Genomic DNA, 20,207 nt, shown 5'->3' with positions numbered 1-20,207 from the left:
CTTTAGGGGAAAAAAAATTCCCCAAATAAGAATAGGTCATACTGTGGTGTAATTGTTAAGTCAAAACTGTTTACATCACAAATCAAAAGTTTTCATTTATTTTAACATCAGATTTGAAACAGAACATGGAGGAAAAAAAGATATGCAAACCTGAACAAATCTAATTTCCATACTAAATAGCATTGCTGTAAATGGGATTTTTAAAAATGTATCATATACTGGACTAAAAAGACAGACTGAATTAGAACACAGAAATTTAAGAATTAGGGGCACCTGGGTGGCTCAGTAGGTTAAGCCTCTACCTTCCCCTCAGGTCAGGATCCCAGAGTCCTGGGATCAAGCCCTGCCTCAGGCTCTTTGCTCAGTGGGGAGTCTGCTTCTCCCTCTCCCTCTACCCCTCTCCCCATTTGTGCTCGCTCTCTCTCAAATAAATAAAATCTTTAAAAAAAAGAAATTTAGGAATTATGCAAACACCATAAAATTTTTCTTGGAAATGATAAAATTCCAAAACTATCTTGATTTCTAGCAGTCTACATCCTATTTTACAACTTTTTTTTTTCGCTTGACAGATTATCTTGGACATAACTCTAGCTTAGCCTCATTCTTTTGACTAGTTGCTTAAAACTGCAGTGAATGGTTGTATCATTTTTCCCCCAGTTTTCTGTTGATGTACCCTTTATCTTTGCCTACTTGTGCAAATATCATTAGTAGATAGCAATGGAAATCCTGAGTCAACAGATACTCATTTTAAGTTTTGATAGAAACTCTTTCAAAAAAAAAAAGCTGCATGGAAAACAGTACATTTCCTAATTTTTCATTTGATTTGTCAAATACATGGAGGCTTGATGTGGACTTAGAAAGAAATGGGGAAAGTCTCCTCCTTTCCAGTTGCCTTTCACTTGGCATTATGCCAAGAAATAAAATGAGTTGTTTGAGAATTAATGATTCATATCAACTCAGCATTAGTAGACCTTTCCCAGAAGAGTTAACTATTTTCTCCCTTTCATCCCACTTTAAGACTTCCTGAGTCTCTCTGAAAGAAGAACTTGGACAGTGGTCCAAGGAACAATAATCAAGACTCTCTTTTGACAAGACTTTGTGCTAATAAACCAAGTCTGGCACTGTGCTAGTTATGGGAGGAGCTATTCATCTTTTGAGATAAAAAATCCTGCAGAAAAATATTTCTCAAATACTTAGTCACGAACATTGGAAAAAGAATTGTTTCATAATTTGTGCTCTTGCAAAAGCATAAATCAAATTGAATGTGATTTATTGAGGCCAAGCACATTGTTTCATTGTTTCCATACCTGTGTTCATGCTACCTATGGTTTTGATGTATTCAGGACAGCTTGGGGATGCCATGGGGAGTACGTGAATTTACAACATATAATGACATTTTAATTCAAAGTAATCCACAAAATAGATCATATAGAAACTATAGCTAAAATTCCAAATATTTTGGAAAAACAGAATTGTAAGTGATGGCACTGGCATAGAAATTTGAAGTGGTGCTATTAATTATTAAATTACTGAAAACTAATGGCGCCTGGGTGGCTCAGTCGGTTAAGCATTTGCCTTCAGCTCAGGACATGATCCCAGGGTCCTGGGATCAAGCCCCACATCAGGCTCCCTGCTCAGCAGGGACCCTGCTTCCCCCTCTCCCTCTGCCTGCAGCTCCCCCTGCTTGTGCTCTCTGTCAAATAAATAAAATCTTTTAAAAAAATAGAATAAATTCTTGAAAACTGAATAATTTTAAACTGCTTAATTAAATTATTCCTTGGACACACACTTTAATAATACCATTTAGAAATTAATTTTTAGGGCGCCTGGGTGGCTCAGATGGTTAAGCGTCTGCCTTCGGCTCAGGTCATGATCCCAGGGTCCTGGGATCGAGTCCCACGTCGGGCTCCCTGCTCCTTGGGAGCCTGCTTCTCCATCTGCTTCTCTCTCTCTCTCTCTCTCTGCCTTTCATGAATAAATAAATAAAATCTTTTAAAAAATTAATTTTTAAATTTTCCATTATAAATTAATTTGCAGTTAAATATAGCTTTCATTATATTGGGGACCAAATTGAGAATACATTTAAAATAAGGAAATGAACCACAGTAATAATAAACTTTATGTGGTAAGCTGAATAACACAACCCGCCCGCAAAGGTGTTCTAATTCCTGGAACTGTAATCATGTTACATTAATTACATGGCAAAAGGACTTTGCAAATATGATTAAATGACGGATCTTGAGCGAGGGAAATTATCCTGGATCATCCAAGTAGCCCAAGTTATCACTAAGGTCTTTTTTTTTTTTTTAATCCCCACAGAACTACTGAAAACAGTAATTCATTTAAACAAAAGGATAGATAAATAACTTTTTTAAATCAACAATTGTGATGTCTAGTCTAAAGCACTTTTTTTTTTAAGATTTTTATTTGACAGAGAGACACAGTGAGAGAGGGAACACAGGCAGGGGGAGTGGGAGAAGCAGGCTTCCCACGGAGCAGGGAGCCCGATGTGGGATTTGATCCCAGGACCCTGGGATCATGACCTGAGCCGAAGGCAGACGCTTAACGACTGAGCCACCCAGGTACCCCTCACTAAGGTCTTTCTAAAAGGGAGGCAGAGAGTCAGAGGAAGAGCAAGGGATGTGACAACAGAAGCAGAAGTCAGAGTTAGAGATTTGAAGATGCTAAACTGCTGGCTTTGAAGATGGGCAAGGGGACCACTAGCCAAGGAATGCCAGCAGCTTCTGTAGATGAAAAAGGCAAAAAAAGAAATTCTGCCCTAGAGCCTTCAGAAGGAGTACAGGCTTGCTGACGCCTACAGAACTGTACATAATAAATTTATATTGCTCCAAGCCAGTAAATTTGTGGTAATTTGTTACAGTAGCAGTTGCAAACTAACACATTTTATAAAATAGTTGGGCCTAACTCTGACAAGCTATGGTCAGTTATAGTCAAATATCAAAGTTGTGGGGGAAAGATGACAGCATGAGATTATTTTAATACTGACATTAGTTGTACCAGCTACTGGAGTTAAGAGCAGTTCTTAGAAAAGCGTCTGTGTAGTTTGCTTTAAATTAACCTACAAGAATCCTGTTATAAAGTAAGTTGGAAAAATTTATTTACTTTAAATATTTAAATTTCGGCACCGGGGTGGCTCAGTCCGGTTAAGCGTCTGCCTTCCGCTCAGGTCGTGATCCCAGTGTCCTGGGATGGAGCAGCGCCTGGGGCTCCCTGCTCCATGGGGAGCCTGCTTCTTCCACTGCCCCTACTGCCGCCCCCCACCCCGCTCAATTTTTCCCCTCTCAAAAATAAACCAACAAAATCTTTTTTAAAAAAATCTTTAAATTTCATCTTTGGTATATTTTCTACTTTCCACTTTTAAGCTTTGTCTCTCCTTAAAAAATAATAATCCAAAACAAAAAGCAAGCTCAACTCGCAGTGTCTTTGTTCAAGATTTTATTTATTTATTTATTTGTTTGTTTGTTTGTTTGTTTGTTTTTGTTTGACAGAGAGAGCGAGCGCTCACAAGCAGGGGGGTAGGCAGGGAGAGGAAGAAGGAGAAGCAGGCTTCCCGCTGAGCCGGGAGCCCGGGATCCTGACCTGAACACGGTTCCCTCAGCTATCACTCCTTGTAGCACTCCCCGCTTCGGCCGGCGGCGGGCCGGGGGGCGCTCAAGAGCCCGGCGCGGGTGGCGGGGCGGCGGAGAACAAGAAGGAGGAGCCGGAGGAGGAAGTCAGCGGCCCGGTGGGCGCGAGTGGGCGATGGTGCTGCCGCTGCGGCTGTTCGGGTGTGCGCGCCGGGCGATCCTGGGGTCCGCGGAGGCTGCGCTCTGGGGTGAGCTCGGCGGTCCCTGGGGAAAGGGAGAGTGCCTAACCTCCGGCCCGGGGAAGGAATGGCATTGGTGGGGGTGCTCGCTTCTTGAGGCTTCCGGTTAAAAATCAGACTCATTACTCTTGGCACTTGGGAAGATAGCACCTACTTTCCTTCAGATTCTGGGCTACTTGGGTCTGGGGGTGCTCTTGGGGGACGCAGGGAGAGAGCCCAGCGTTGCTGCAGGGAGCTCGCGTGGGGAGGCTTTTATGGAGATACCGGTGCCTGACTGGGCCAGTGAAGTCAGTTGGCAACTCAGAGGAGCGAGCAAAACGGCCAGTGTCTGCCCGAGAGACTACGGATGAGCCCAGCTTTGCGAGTTACACCTGTGACCCACTAGGGAGCCGCGCTCAGAGCTTGATGGCAACAGTCACCTAGAATTATAACACGTTAGAGCTATTAAAGTACCACTGCTAATTTTACGGACGGCAAAACAAGCCAGAGAAACGAAGGTTAGTGGAGGCGTTGGGTGTATTACTCAAGAGCAGGCTTCCAGTCCCTTCTTTTTGCTTTACATGCTGCCTCTCCTTGAGCACAATTTTCATTTGTGGATGCAGCTGCAGAGACTGTGGCCTAACACTGTGTCCCCCGCGCTCCCTCCCAGTTATTCCACTTGAACTCTTGGTACATCCTCTGTCGTTTAAAATGCGCTTTTTCTATGCAAATGTGTTGTTTATTGAGCACCTAGAAATGCAGACCTCCTGCTGGGGATACAGCCTCTGCAGTTCCCGTCATCATTTTGGGGAGAGACAGACACAAGTAAACAGTCACCACACACAGCCCCGTGAGACTGCAATGGAAAAAGCAATTATTCTATGCGAGTTGGAGAAAGTGTTAGAGAAAAGGTGCTTTTCATTTAAAAAAATTTTTACTAGTGGGGTGCCTGGCTGGCTCAGTTGGTTGAGCATGCAACCCTTGATCTCAGAGTTGTAAGCTGGAGCCCCAGGTTGGGTGTAGAGATTACTTAAAATCTTAAAAAAAATTCTAGTGATACATTATTGTATTCCCATTATATTCAAACTGACAATAAAGAACAGCTTATGATCCCCTCTATACACCCGCCCATAGTCCACCCTCTTCTCTGAACGTGGTTTGGTACACATCCTTCTAAACACTTTTCTATGAGTATGCATAAATGTAGACATAAAAATACTACATATATAATATATAGGTGTTGCTGTTTTTTAATTTATGCCCCAGAATTCCTTTTTTTTTTTTGAGATTTTATTTACTTGACGGAATGGGAGAGAAAATGAGAGCTCAAGCAGGGGGAGCAGCGGAGGGAGAGAGAGAGAGAGGCAGGCTCCCCGCTGAGCGGGGAGCCGGATGTGGGGCTCGATCCCGGGACCCTGGGATCACGACCTGAGAGGAAGGCAGACGCTCAACGACTGAGCCACCCCGGCGCCCCTATGCCCCAGAATTCTTGTTCATGCAATCCCACTCCCCAGGAATAGTTTTCTATTTCCTTCCAGATGTTTTCCTGGACATTTATACAACGTAAGTATTGTATCTTATGTGTGTATAGATCTCAAAGGGGACTTTTTCATTTAGCAATATGGACCTCTCTCCAAGTCACTAAATGTAGGTCTGCCTCTTTCCTTGTAAATGCTGCATGGTATGCTTCATAATTCATTTAACCATTTCCTGTATGAACATTTAGGTTGCTTCCAGTTGCCAGGATGGGTTTCTAATCTTTCAACCAAGACTTTCCAAAGAGAATCCTGTCAATCCTTGTCTTCTTAATGACTTGAGGCTGCTAACGTGAGTGCTTGTTACTTAATCGGTGACACCCCCCCCCCCCCGTAACACTGAAAATGTCCTTTGTCTCCTACATTTCCACGAGGACAAAAACTTGCTGTCTACCTTCATTCTCTCAAGGTACCCCTCAAGTCTCACTCCGGGAGCTTCATTGTTGTCCGCGTCTTCCTTTTCGCCTCTGCTTAGACTTAGGCAGGCTTGAAGCGGGGTCCCAAAGCCGACCGACTAAGTCACGTACACTGCAGCTGAGTGCTGTACTCGCACACCTTTGTGGAGGCACAAAGTGCGTGAACTTTCATCTACTGCTTTCTGTCCTCTATCTTTCCGGAGTTCTGACCTCTCTAAGATCTAAGTAGCTTTCTGGGTAATACCCAGGGTGTGTAAAGGCCTTTACTTGATCCTGGTCCTACAAAGAACAACAGAAAACACGGAGGTGCTTTGTCAATATGAATCAGCTGCCAGCAACAGAAGATGCTTTAAATAGGAGGGCGGTTGGGGAAGGTGACAGCTCAGAGGACCCGGGGAGTCGCTGGGCTACTTAAGGGAATGTACTGTGATCGAGTAGTAATGGAGGTTGAGAAGACAAGTAGCTTTGAGAAGCTGAAAGCTAGTATAGGGTATTCCCCTTTCATATTAAACTTACCACTTCATGCAATAAATGCATTGCCTTATCTAAAATTTCCATTTTAACCTTTTATTCACTGGGATGGTGGTTCACTTGCTTTTCAAATTTTGCTGTGAGTGGTTCTCAAAAAGTCAAAATATTTATTAAAGTGATTACATTAGAAGTCATAAAATGTTCACACTAAAACCAAGTACCCACTTGAGAAGGAAGCACACCAAATGTTCTTCCTAATATTTTCTCTCTGGAGTGACAATCATTATTTCTGATATATTTTTTCTTGGTTGTGTGTTGTTTATATTGACCATTACATGGTCTCTAGAAATAATTTTCAATATTCAACAGATATTGATGTGGGGTTTCTAAGGTGTCAACATCCAAAAGAAGAGTATAGGTAAACCAGAGAATTTATTTTATAGCTGTGGCAAGAGTGATTTATTATGGTGATTGTTATTATTAAGCAAAAACTTTTATGTTTCAAATAGTTACATTTTTCACATCAAAACTTTATTTATTTGAAATTATAAAAAGAATACCAAACTGAATTGGTAGGAAGTAATGGTAGACTATTTCTAAGTGAAAAATTTTTTTAAAGATTTTTATTTATTTGAGAAAGAGAGAGAGCACAAACAGAGGGTGTGACAGATGGAGAGGGAGAAGCAGGCTCCCTGTTGAACAGGGAGCCTGATGCGGGGCTCGATCCCAGGACCCCGGGATCATGACCTGAGCTGAAGGCAGACGCTTAATTGACTGAGCCACCAAGGCGCCCCTCTAAGTGAAATTTAGCTTAGTTTTTCAAAGTACAACATATAGTACAAAACTATGCTATATTATAATATAGAAAAGAAGCTAAATTTATGAAAAAATAAATTTAGAACCCAAATCATGTATATGATTTCTATATATACTTTCTTCAAACATACAATTAATTAGATCACATTAGGCTAATCAAAATTAAATAATTCAAAGATAGGAGTGCCAGGCTGGCTCACTTGGAAGAACATGCATGCAACTCTTGATCTTGGGGTCATGGGTTCAAGCCCCATGTTGGGTGTAGATATTACATAAATAAATAAACTTTGAAAAAAATTTTCAAACAATAATTGAATCTAGAACTTAGAGATATATAAAAGTAATCCTAAATTACTTTTTTTTAAAGATTTTATTTATTCATTTGAGAGAGAGAGCATGAACAGGGGAGAGAGGCAGAGGGAGAAGCAGACTCCCTGCTGAGCTAGGAGCCCAACATGGGACTCAATCCCAGGACCCTGGGGATCAAGACCTGGGCTGAAGGCAGATGCCTAACCATCTGAGCCACCCAGGTGCCCCTAAAAGTAATCCTAAATTTCTTAAGCTTTCTGTTAAAAAAAAATGCTTATTCCTATAGGTTTCTCCTTACTAAAAAGACCTGACAATTGTAATAGAAAAACAAACTTCTAAACATATATACAGTATGAATCAGACCATTCTGAATTATACTAGATCTTCAATCTGCATTGTCTAATATGTGATTTTAAATATTTTTAGGTCATCATATTTATCTCACACTGAAATTTGGGTTGGTAGGTTGATTTTTGAGCTGTAGGCATTTGAAAAACAGCAAATGCAGAGAGAGGCTTTCTCTGAACTCCTCTTAACTACCTAAAGACAGATCCTCCAAAAGGAACTCAGTTTCATAAGTCCCCTCCCAGGAGTTTCATCAACCAGGGACGATTGACTCATCACAGGAAAGGAGACTGGAACTCAACACCACACCCCAACTTTATCACAAACTGTCATACCTCCCATCCAATCTTCTAAGAGCCCATTCATCTTTCCTAAAAGTCATTTACTCTCCCCTAAAAGGCCTACATTCCCTCTCCCCTTTCCCTATGAAGATGAGAATTCTTATTTTTTTAATTTAAAAAAATATATTTTTAATTTTTACCTTTTTTACCTTTATCCATTTCTCCTGCCCCGCCACTCTCTGCCTGTAGCAACCACCAATCTGTTCTCTGTATCTGTGAACTAGGGTTTGAGGGTTTGTTTGTTTTTGGTTCCACATATGAGATCACACGGTATTTGTCTTTCTCTGTCTTAGTGTAATGCCCTTGAGGTCCATGTCTCAAATGACAAGAGTTCATTCTTTTTTATGGCTGAAAATTCGTGTGTGTGTGTGTGTGTGTACCACAATTTCTTTATCCATTTACCCATCAATGGACACTTAGGTTGTTTCCATATCTTGCCTGTTATAAATAATGCTGCAGTGAACAGGAGGGTACATGTATCTTTTCAAAGTAGCATCTTCATTTTCTTCAGATAAATACCAGAAATGGAATTGCTGGATCATATGGTAGTTCTATTTTTAATTTTTTTAAGGAACCTCTTATAGTTTCCCACAGTGGCTGCATCAGTTTACCCACGCCACAATTTACCTCACGCCAACAGTGCGTGAGGGTTCCCTTTTCTCACATCCTCACCAACACTTGTTATTTCTTGTCTTTTTGATAATGGCCATTCTAACAGGAGTGAGGTGATATCTCATTCTGGTTTCAATCTGCATTTCCCTGACGATTAATGATGTTGAACATCTCTTCATGTGTCTGTTGGCCATCTTGATGTCTTCTTTGGAAAAATGTCTATTTAGATCTTCCACTCATTATGTTTTTGCATATCATATGTGGATCATATATATAATGTGATCTATTATTAATACTTTTCTGCATTTTTTCCTCACTTAGGTGTTCAAAAGCTCTCCATGGCAGTACATAGAACTCTTTTAACCACTGCATATATTCCATAGTATGGATTACCACAGTTTATTTAACCAGTCCCCTATAGATGGACATTTTGGTTTCCTTTTTTTGCTGTTATAAAAATTTCTTCAATAATTACCATTGTACATACCTCTTTGTTTATATATACAGGTAGTTTACTAGAATAGATACTTAGAAGTAGAACTGTTGGGTTAGTGACAAGTGGCATTTAACAGAGTCTTCAAGGAGAGTAAGAGTGTGCCAGATAGAGATGAGGAAGGAAGGTTTCCCTTCAGTGTGCATAAATCATGAAGGAAGACAAAAATATGTATTTAAAGATTGCACCAAATAGATTACTTAAACCTCACAGCAACTCAGAAAGGTTAAGTAATATTATTCCTGTTTTATAAATAAGAAACTAAGTCCCAGAGAGTTTAAGTAATCTGCCCAGGATTACAGAGCTAAGTGGACAAACAAGCCAGGATTTGAACCTGGTTTATCTGACTCTAAAATCCCTGCTCGTTCCACTGTAAAAATGTAGTCAGAGCACTTGTATACTTTTAATATAGCTGGAGGGTAGGGCTATTGAGGGAGAGGAGAAGTGGGGAAGAGGAGGTCTGGTAAAGTAGATTGAAGGACATGATAGAGCATACTAAGAAGTTCGGACTGTATCTTATTATGTAGGCTGTAGGTAATATGCAGGTGAGGCTAGATTTACCAGTGTGGAAACAGCAAAATTGGAGTTTATTCAAAAATGAGGCTCAAAAATGTGAAAATCATGTATAGCCTGTGTTACTCTTGAGAATCCCTCAAGAGAACCCCACATCATCTCAATAAATCCCAAACAGCCAGTTTTCCTTCAGTGTAGGAACTGAGTGTTGTTTCTGTGATCAAGCAATAGATGAAGTGGTTGATTTACCAGTAGAGGCCTTGCTGTACAAAAAAATACATTATAGCTTTAACTAAAGAATTAGTGTGGACTGGACCTCATACCATGAGAGGCTTGGGGGAGCTGAGACTCATTAAGGGAGTATTTGTGCTTTGGCTCAGAGTGGAAAGCTAGGAAATCTAGTCCTCACTGGTTATACACCTATTCTCTATCTCCCCCCCCCCCCCGCCCCGCCACACTCCCAACAGGAGTATAGAGAAAGTTAAATGTCAGTTTGACTCTAATATATAAGAAAAACATAACTATCTTTGATTCAATTACACAGGTTACATGTCAAGATGATGTTTGTTTCCCAGTGATGAAGTACCACCACAGTCTTGAGTTTAACAATTTTTTAAATTACCATAGTTTTCCAGTTCCTAACAATGAGGGATAGTACCAAGTGTGAACTCAGCCTGCTGACTTTGTATTCTGGGAATTCACAAAACAGCAAGTTGAGTGAGAAATAGTTTTATCCCAGGCATTTTAAGATCGAATCTTGTAGATAACATGGGCCAATTTTTCAAAATCTGAAGAGGATGGGAAAATCTGTATTTTTATTTTTTTAATGTATTTACTGTGATAAAATATATGTAACATAACATTTGCCATTTTAGCTATCTTTGAATGTACAGTCCGGTGGCATTAATTATATTCACAACATTGTGGGGTCATTACCACTGTATTTCCAAAAATTTTCATCACTCCAAACAGAAACTCAAATCCATTGAGTAATAACAGCCCTCCCTCCAACTTCTGGTAACCTCTAACCTACTTTCTATGAATTTACCTATTCTATATATTTCATATGAGTGGAATCATAAAATACTTGTCATTTTGTGTCTGGCTTACTTCACTGAACGTTTTTTCAATGTTGTAGTTTCATGCTGTAGTATGTATTAGAACTTCATTCCTTTTTATGGCAGAATAATATTCCATTATATGTATAAGCCACATTTTGTTTACCACTCATCTGTTGAATGAACACTTGGGTTGTTTCCACCTTTTGGCTATTGTGAGTAATTGTGAATAATGCTGCTATGAGCATTGGTGTCTGAATTTGAGTCCCTGTTTTCAAATTTTTTAGGTACATACCTTGGAGTAGAATTGCGGGGAAATCTGTATTTTTTTAACTATTGTATTTATCCATTTTTCCATCTTTTGCTATCAGTGAGAAAGACAAATGAAAATAGAACAGTATTTGGTTTTTATAAGAAAAGGTGGTTTTTCACAGCTCACTTTTGGCTTTTCTTAACTACTTAATAAATAGGACCGCGAAGCATTTCTTTTGGCCTATGCTCACTGCAGAAAATTTACTAAGACATGAAAGGATGAACCAAGAAAGTCTGGGAACCCCTGGTTTATACCTTGTGCTCTCCAACTAGTTTTTTAAATTTAGTACTATATTTTGGAGAACTTACACTAAATAATATGCCATTGTATGAATGTACCACTTATAACCATTCCCTTATGGATAGACTTCCAGCTTCTTGCCACTTTTCAGTATTACAGAGAATGCTGCCAATGCATATATATATATATATATATATATATATATATATATATATATATATATATATATACACTTATATACATTTGTATGTATTCATGCTAATACTGCTGTACTAAGATAGGTTCCTAAAAGTAAAATTGTGAGGTAAAAAAGATACACCTACATAAAATGTTATTCCTGCTAAATTTTCCTTTCAAAAGATTTTGTTACACACTCCCAACAATGTAAGAGTACCCATTTCCTCATACCCTCACCAATATTTATCAATCCTTTCAATTTTTACAAATCTGACAAAATTTGAAAAATTTTGTTTATATCTTGCATTTCCTTAATAAGTAGTGAGATAGGGCATCTTTTTACATTTTATGGACCATTGGTATTTTTCTCAGAGCAATTCCCTGTTCGTGTTTTGACCATTTTTCTTTGGTAATTTTGTCCTTTTCCTATTTGTATGAGCTCTATTAATACTAATGTTTTGTCATTTCTATGTTACAAATATTTTGTTCCTGCCTGCCACTTATCTTCTAATTATTCATTGTTCTTTTCCCATATATAAATTTAGCATTCTTATGAGGTCAAAACTTTATGACTTCTGATTTTGCCATGTTTAGGATGGTCTTCTTATCCCAAGATTTAAATTATCTGCTCATGTTTTCTATTGGTACTTCTAAGATATTAGTTTTTAGACTGAAATTTAAATTTATTTACATGTAAGGAACGAGACAGTAGCCTGCTTGAAGTTTCTTCCTGATGGCTAGCTAGTTGCCCTACATATTCATTGAACAAAATTTCCCCATTATTCTGAAATATAACTGTTACCAAATACTGAATTCTCATAGATGGTATATTGTGTGTCTGTTTCTGGACTTAGATCTTTAAACCTTTTCCTATGCTAGTTTATACTGTTTAAACCAATTTCACTTTATAAGATATTTAATATTTTAAACATTTGAAGCATTATTTACCTTACAGTGGTCATTTTGTTGTGAAATATGATTATTAAATTTTTAGAATTTTTATTTTATTTAAAAAATCTTTTGGGTTTTCTTTCATGCTTAAAAAACAATTTGGACCTGTAGAAAAGTTGCAGAAGTAAAATGGAGTTCCCTTTATTCTTACTCAACTTCCCCTAATGTAAGCATCTCACATGGTACAATTACTGAAATGAGGAAAGTAATACCGACATAATACTGTTAGCTAATCCACAGGCCTTATTTGAATTTCACCAGTTTTCCTACTGCGGTCTTTATAGTCCCAGAGCCAATCCAGGATTCTATGTTGTTATTACATTGTCATGGCTCCTCAGTCTGCTTTAATCTGTGACAGTTCCACAGTCTCTGTCTTTCATAACGTTGACACTTTTTTAAGAGTACTGATTATTTTGTAGATTGAGTTTGAGATTTTCCTCTGATTTGATTTAGGGTATGCATTTTGGCAAAAATACTAAGGAAGTGATGTGCTCTTCTTTGAGCATCATATCAGAGAGTACATTTCGTCAACATTTCTCATTACTAGGTGATCTTTTTTTTTTTTAGTGAAGTGATCTTTGAATAATTGGCTAAAGTGGTATCTTTCAGGTGTTTCCTTTTCTTATTTAGTAAGCATCTCCTGAGGAGTATCTCACGGGGAGATGCTACCCTATTTCTCATCAAAATTTCACCCACTAACTTTAGCATCTGTCAATGGCTCTTGCCAAAATAATTACTACTCGGATGTTAACCTAATGGTGATTTTCACTTTTCATCATTCATTCTACATTTATCAATTGAAATAATCCCTTCTCCCCACTTATTCAATTATATCCTTATATCAGTGTGGACCCATGGATCTATTTTACAGGTTATTACCCAGTACCATATTATGTTACCAATTATTTAAGTTTTTAAGTAATCTCTACACCCAACATAGGGCTTGAACTCACAACCCTGAGATCAAGAGCCCCATGCTCTTCTGACGGAGCCAGCCAGGTGCCTCACCAATTATTTAACAGATAGAAACAGTGCCTTTAAGTACTTACAAGTGTAGTTTCACATGTAAGTTTCCCACATCTAACATATGGCTCATTATCTTCGCTTGCGAGGGGAAATTAAAATTTTCTTAACATGTAACTTGGATTATGGTTAGACGTACAAATTATTTGCAGAATTCAGTTACCAAATGCTGAATGTGTATTTACAAGTTCCACCCAATTAAGGGCTTGGAGAGAGTAGAATATGGAGCTGGCACAAGGCCAGCCCTTAAGCATGTAGGGCAAGAGGGGAGGGGTACACCCCGTGGCTCTATCAGGCTGTGTACAAAATACATACACAGGTCAGTGAAGTCAAAAAATCAACTACAGCTAGCTGGCTGGAACCAGGGGGGAAATTCCTTTGACCTGCTTTCCAGATGTTAATAACAATGTTACTTTGAAGGTGCCTAAATTATTTTATTCTTTCCAGGTTTGAAGTCAATAAAAGGAAGCTGCCACAATTTTTGTACTGCTATTTTTAAAGATGTCACTTATAAGGAACTTAAGAACCTCTTGAATTCCAAAAAAATTATGTTAATTGATGTTAGAGAGACATGGGAAATTGTCGAGTATGGAAAAATTCCTGGGTCTGTCAATATACCATGTAAGTGACATGTGACTTGAATTGCTTCATGAAAGTATATATTCAGTATTTTACTGTATCTACAATTTAATTAAAATTCTTAACATTTTCTTTCAGTGGATGAGGTAGGTGAAGCTCTACAGATGAACCCAAAAGACTTCAAAGAGAAGTACAATGAAGTAAAACCATCCAAATCTGACAGTCTAGTGTTTTCTTGTTTAGCCGGAGTGAGAAGCAAGAAGGCTTTGGACATGGCCATATCTCTGGGCTTTAACAGGTGCATAGATGAATTATAAAAATGTATTCAAGAATGTGTATAGCAATGTTTCATATGTATTATGTTTACTGGTCGATTAAAATTTTTTTTTGTAATTACTGTGTTAGTAATAGCAGGTTAGAGACTAAGACACTATATTTTCATCCTACTCAAAAGTAACAGTCTTTTAAGTAGGTTTAAAGTCTAGAGTAGTTATTGCACCTCTAATCTCTAAAGTTCCTATCAACCTTGTGTTATAAAGCAGGAGGAAATGTTTACAGCACTAACTTTGCTATATGTTTTCAGTGCTCAACACTATGCTGGAGGATGGAAGGAATGGGTAACCTATGAATTTTCAGAGAAGAAACACGGAAATTGAATTCTGGAATACAAGTTGGCCCGTCCCTTGTGTACATGCAGCCTAGGATAGTGAAATGAACAAAAGAATAACAATCTAGCCCTGGCATCACTGGTTAATGGAAAGGGGATTTTGTGTAATTCAATTATTTGTTGGATCTTTTCCTTAACTGCAAGTTGAGAATACTACTCACCCTTGCCTATTTCCAAAGGCTATGGAGGATTGAAATAATGTATGTGACTTGCCATGGAAATATAAGGGTTGGGATTCTAGAAATTAATTTTTAAATAGTTTAGTATAGTACAATAGTATTCCCAAGCCCAGGTTACTTGTAGTTACCTGATCATAACATATGACCATTTGTGTTAGCCTAGCTTCTATTCATTAAAGAGTCTATGAGCTAGACAAATTATTTTTTTAATGATTAAAATACATTTCAGTTTGTAAATTTTCCCATTTTAGAAAATTCATAAAATATATTTTCTTGTAATGATATGCAGTACAGATATTTCTGATGGATATACCTTTCACCCATAATGAATATTTAGTGAATATTGAATAAAATAAAAACAGCTAGTAAGCATTTCTTGAACACTTTTATTTGGCTTAGATCCTACGCTACATATTCCAAATGCTAAAAAGAGACTAAAAAAAGATGCGATTCTTCCCTGAAGAGGTTTGATTTCTAGCAGCGGTATATAAATTTTTTAAATTTTTAAAAAAAACAGACTTTGGGGGTGCCTGGGTGGCTCAGTCGGTTAAGCGGCTGCCTTCGGCTCGGGTCATGATCCCGGGGTCCTGGGGTCGAGCCCCGCATCGGGCTCCCTGCTCAGTGGAGAGCCTGCTTCTCCCTCCCCCTCTGCCTGCCACTCTGCCTACTTGTGCTGTCTATCTCTCTGTCAAATAAATAAAATCTTTTTTAAAAAAAAAAGCAGACTTTGTCTTAAAACACCAAGAATCTGAGATCCAGAAAAGTAGGTGAAATATGAACAATGAAAATACATTAACACCATCCAAAGACTTACGGCCGTCTTGTAACCAGCATGGTAGTGATGGGATTTGCAACCTAAAAAATTAATATGATCTATAAAGATATAAATAACAAAGTACAAAGTGATTGCTCTGTAGAGGAAAGATTAACTGGAATAAGCAAGGAGGGAAATTCCTAGGGTGATGGAAATGCTTTAGATCGTGATTGAGATGTTGGTATATAGGTAATACATTTATCAAAACAACACTTGAAAACATATTTTCTGTAATTTTATCTCAATTAAAAATAAAGAAAATCGGGGAAAAAAGTTTAAATGTAAACGACTCTCATTAGCATGAGTATATGCCTTAGTGCACTACTGGTACATCTCTGTGCTTTCTTCCCTTTGTGCCTCTTCAGACCTAAGTGTTTCATCTCATTTCAGTAGTCATTCAGATCCTGTAAGGCCTAGGAAGTAACTATCAGGACTTGGTTTGTCCTAAATTGTATTATAAAGCCACTGGAGAATCTGGAGTAGGGAAGTGATGTGACCACCTTGAACTTCTATTTCTGATAATGTCCATCTAGTTTCTAGCAGAGCAAACTCCCTATAAGAACTAGAAAAGCTGGAAAGTAAACACACATGCACTCATGCATGCATGCAAGCTCCTCAATGTTGGGTCATCCTCTACAGCTTTCCTGCTCTCTGGATCGTAGCTCTTCATGTCCTTGCTTCTTTAGTAATTCCTTCATGCCTTTAAAGTGATCTTCTTTATGTATCTATATAAACAAATGTTACTAGTACAAACATACTAAGGTGGGATTTGAAGAGCCACAATCTCAGAAGGGAAGTTGTGGTTGAAGTACTGGGGGCCCACCAAGGAATGAGAACCTGGGTAAATACACCAGACATTTAGTTGGAACCCCTGGGAAACTATACCCTAGGAGTAAAGGTGAACCAGAAATTGACCAACCCTCATAAAATGTTAAGACCGGCTTTGAATCAACTAAATCCCTGAATGAATTAAGGTGATCTTCCTGAAAACGTAATGGCCTACCAGCAGTAAATCCTCTCTTAGAGAAAGATGTCATTATCTAGAGCAAGGGGTTGGCAACAATATTTTAGGTTTGTGGGCCATAAGGTCTCTGTTGCAACTGCTCCACTCTGCTACTGTAGCACAAAGCAACCATAGACAGTACATAAATGAAAGAGTGTGGCTGGATCCCAGCCGAACAACTACAGCGACTTAGGTTTGAATTTTATATTTCATGTGTTGCTACATATTCTTTTAATTATTTTTCAACCATTTAAAAATATGGCAAACCTTCTTAGCTCAAAGGCCAGGCAAAACTAGATGGCAAGTTAAGATTTGGCCCATGGGGCACAGTTTAGACCCCTGAGCCAGAGCCACAAACATTCCCTACAGTTCATCATATTCAATGTTCAGAATTCTATAAAATTTATTAGAAATAGCAGTAAATGATTCAACCTCATGATTGAAAAAGAAAAAAAACTAGAAAAAGAAGAAAAAAAAGACAATAGAAACAAATCTACAGATAATCTACACATTGGAATTTTCAGACAGACTTTAACTGATTTATATATTCAATAACTTAAATGACAAAAATTATTAAACTAATGAAAACTACAAAAAAGTATCAAATAGAGATACAATAACTGAAATTAAAAACCCAGTAGATGGTGGATGGGCTAAACAGACAGAGCTGATGAGTTTTAATAAAAATGAAAAACCCAAGGTATTCATTATGGGATAGGAACTTAGTATCTCCAACTTGGAGGAAATTAAACCAGGTTTTACAATTATAATACCTTGGATTCCTGGAACTTTTTTAAAGAAAACTTATAACAATGTATCCTGTTTACCCAAATATAACTGCACTTGTATATTTTTAAAGAAGCAAAGGGTTCATATGTTAGAATAATTTGTTTTCTATATTCAAATTTATAAAGACAAGCTTCGTCAGTTATTCTGAAATAAAAATTTAACAAATATATCTGAAGTTGCACCAAACTGTACACTAAAAGTCTTAAGAGTAAAATCATTACTAACTTCTATGGTATCGGATGCCTCAAAATATATATAGCATATGATTTAATACATCATTTAAAAAGTGGCTGTTTTATTTCAGTCATGGGAGAATACCAGTTTTACTCTGCTAATGCCACGGCAGATCAAAAGTTTTAGAAATGTAGAATAGCCAGATTACATTTTAAAATACTGTATGTACTGTTCATAGTTCTCCTAATGGGATAGAAGGAAGCTGTCCTAGAAAAAGTGGCAACAGTGGACATATCAGCTCAGAGTCCTGAATTAAAGTGTCTCAGGTTCCTTCATTTACATTCCCTCTTTCTTAGTTGCCTTATGATCCCAGCGAGGTCTCTTGCACTCTGCGATAATGCATCCTTTTGCTATCTAGTATGTATCTGCCGTGGAAATCCTGGATAGAGGCAGGATCAGTAGCTAACCTGTGAGAAATTGGTATTATTGACAAACGGAAAACTGAATGCTTCTCCCACCATTCAGTGATAAGTTATTTTTCAGTGTCTAAGGGCAGCGATTTATTAAAAGAAAAGTCACCTTTTCAGTGCCACAGGTGTCTGCAGGAGCAAGGATAGAAAGAAGAGAAACTTTTTTTTAAAAAAAAGATTTTATTTATTAGAGTGAGCAAAGCAGACTCTCCGCTGATCAGGGAGCCCGATGGGGGGGGGCTCGACCTCAGAGCCCTGAAATCATGACCTGGGCCGAAGGCAGATGCTTAACTGACTGAGCCACCCAGGCGCCCCCCAAAAAGGAGAGAAATTTTAATAAAAGTATTGTAATAGAATCTGGTTAAAGTGTATTCACATGGGGATAATAGTACCGTTTTGAAGATTACATCAGATAATGTATGCCAAATATTTAATACTATGCTGTTATTGTTACTCTGTGATCCATACAATATGGTACTTGTTTATAAGCAGCTGATATTTTGGGTTGCTGTTTGCATTCAATTAACATTAATAAAGAAGGGAGTTTCATGAAACTTCCAGCTAAACATCCGGGGGCAAGAATGGCAAGTGAGATACTTATTGCAGGTGGGAAGATAAAATGAAACTCTGAATAAGGAACAATGAAATACCTAGGCCCCTGATCTTGTCTCTAAGAACTCTGAACAGTCCAGCTCATACCACCACAGATAAAGCCAGAAGCTTCCTTTCTAGAAAAACTGACCCATTGGCAAAGAAAAAGCTTTAGAATAGAATATGATGTTGGGAGTGGGAGGAATAATAATGAAAACGTTTTGTTGTGTAATGAGGCCCACCACTGTAAAGTCCTACCCATGCACACAGACCTCCCAATTATCTCCCTGTGCCTCTCAAATATGAAGGATCTTGAGTCAATTAAAGATTCTAAGTTGAAAAATTATGACCAAACAGAAGAAAGGGACTTCAAGGAAAAAGTGTTAATGCAGGAAGCAAAATTTTAAAACGACCAAAAAAACCTAATTACTATCTGTGAATAACACAATGCATTCTCAAACAAGAACAAGGTGCTACTTAAAAAGCACCTTTTCTGAAGCAATTAGAGGATGTATCCCATTAAAACAAAGACAAAGAAAAGTAAGTGGATTCTCCATCTTAGTTACCTAAACAAAAAGATGAAGGACTCGGGGAAGAATGTCTCCTTGTGAGTGACTAAGGGAGTAAATGAATAATAAATGATTCTGGTGATAAATTAATAAAAGATACAAAGTAAACTGAGCAAATTACAACCAAGGCAATTACCCCTTTCAGAAAGACAGAAATATTCTCAAAGGGAATGTAACCACAGTACACTACAGAACACAACATTATCTATATATACTTAATATATATTGAGCATGAATTTAACAAAAATTATACAATTAAATTGGGAAGGCGATGGAATAGAAATCTTAGTATAGAATCGGGTTGGTGGGGAAGCAGAATAGAGGGAGGTGTGTGAGAAAGTGAAATCTTCATCTTCCAGAGTAAGAAGTTACTAGATAATTTTACTATTGAAAAAAGAATCAAAATATAAAACTGGAGGGTAAACAGAGGAGGCAGTAAGGTAAAGTCATTAAGAGCATGGGCTTTAAAGCCCAGCTGCCCAGATTTTAAGAATTAGGACCTAATCCAAGCTCTTGTCACTTACTTGACCTGTGACTGGGTAAGTTAACTTTCTGTTCCTGAGTTTCCTTCTCTCTACAATAATTGCTCTGAGAATTCAATGACTTCATAATGTAGAAAGCTGAGAAAATTCTTGTCACCTAAGTGCTCAATAAATGCTGTTATTATACGGTTGTTACTGGGAAATGTGCAAGTAACACAACAGCGAAGAAATAACTAAAAGTTGCTCTGGGGAGGAGGAATGAGCAGTAGGAAGAATGGGTCAGGGGTCTTAACATTTCCTTGTCTTACAGCAGCACAGTCCAACAATTATAATGCAAGCCATTTAGGTGATCGTTAATTGTCTTACATTTTAAAAAGAGGTGAAATTAACTTTAATAGTGTTTTATGTGGTCCTATCATCATTTAAAATGTGTAATCATGGGGCACCTGGGTGGCTCTGTCAAATAAAATCT

The 20,207-nt window shown here is 38.0% G+C and overlaps 1 protein-coding gene across 1 annotated transcript; it reads left to right on the top strand.

Moving 5' to 3' along the window:
- Positions 1-3,693: 3,693 nt before the first annotated feature.
- On the top strand, positions 3,694-15,453 carry TSTD3 (thiosulfate sulfurtransferase like domain containing 3). The gene is made up of 4 exons (XM_027604011.1): positions 3,694-3,835; positions 13,866-14,039; positions 14,136-14,295; positions 14,581-15,453. The coding sequence occupies exons 1-4, from the start codon at positions 3,763-3,765 to the stop codon at positions 14,651-14,653; spliced, it is 480 nt and encodes a 159-aa protein (XP_027459812.1). The 5' UTR covers positions 3,694-3,762; the 3' UTR covers positions 14,654-15,453.
- The last annotated feature ends 4,754 nt before the right edge of the window (positions 15,454-20,207 follow it).

This window comes from Zalophus californianus, chromosome 7, assembly GCF_009762305.2.
Source record: "Zalophus californianus isolate mZalCal1 chromosome 7, mZalCal1.pri.v2, whole genome shotgun sequence".
NCBI lineage: Eukaryota > Metazoa > Chordata > Mammalia > Carnivora > Otariidae > Zalophus > Zalophus californianus.
Note: the sequence above shows the minus strand (reverse complement) of the source record. Positions and strands in the feature narration are given on the sequence as shown.

Coding starts and splice junctions, on each gene's coding strand:
- TSTD3 (XM_027604011.1), top strand. CDS start 3,763: ATGGTGCTGCCGCTGCGGCTGTTCGGGTGTGCGCGCCGGGCGATCCTG. Junction 3,836..13,865: donor CGCGGAGGCTGCGCTCTGGG/GTGAGCTCGGCG, acceptor TATTCTTTCCAG/GTTTGAAGTCAATAAAAGGA. Junction 14,296..14,580: donor ATATCTCTGGGCTTTAACAG/GTGCATAGATGA, acceptor ATATGTTTTCAG/TGCTCAACACTATGCTGGAG.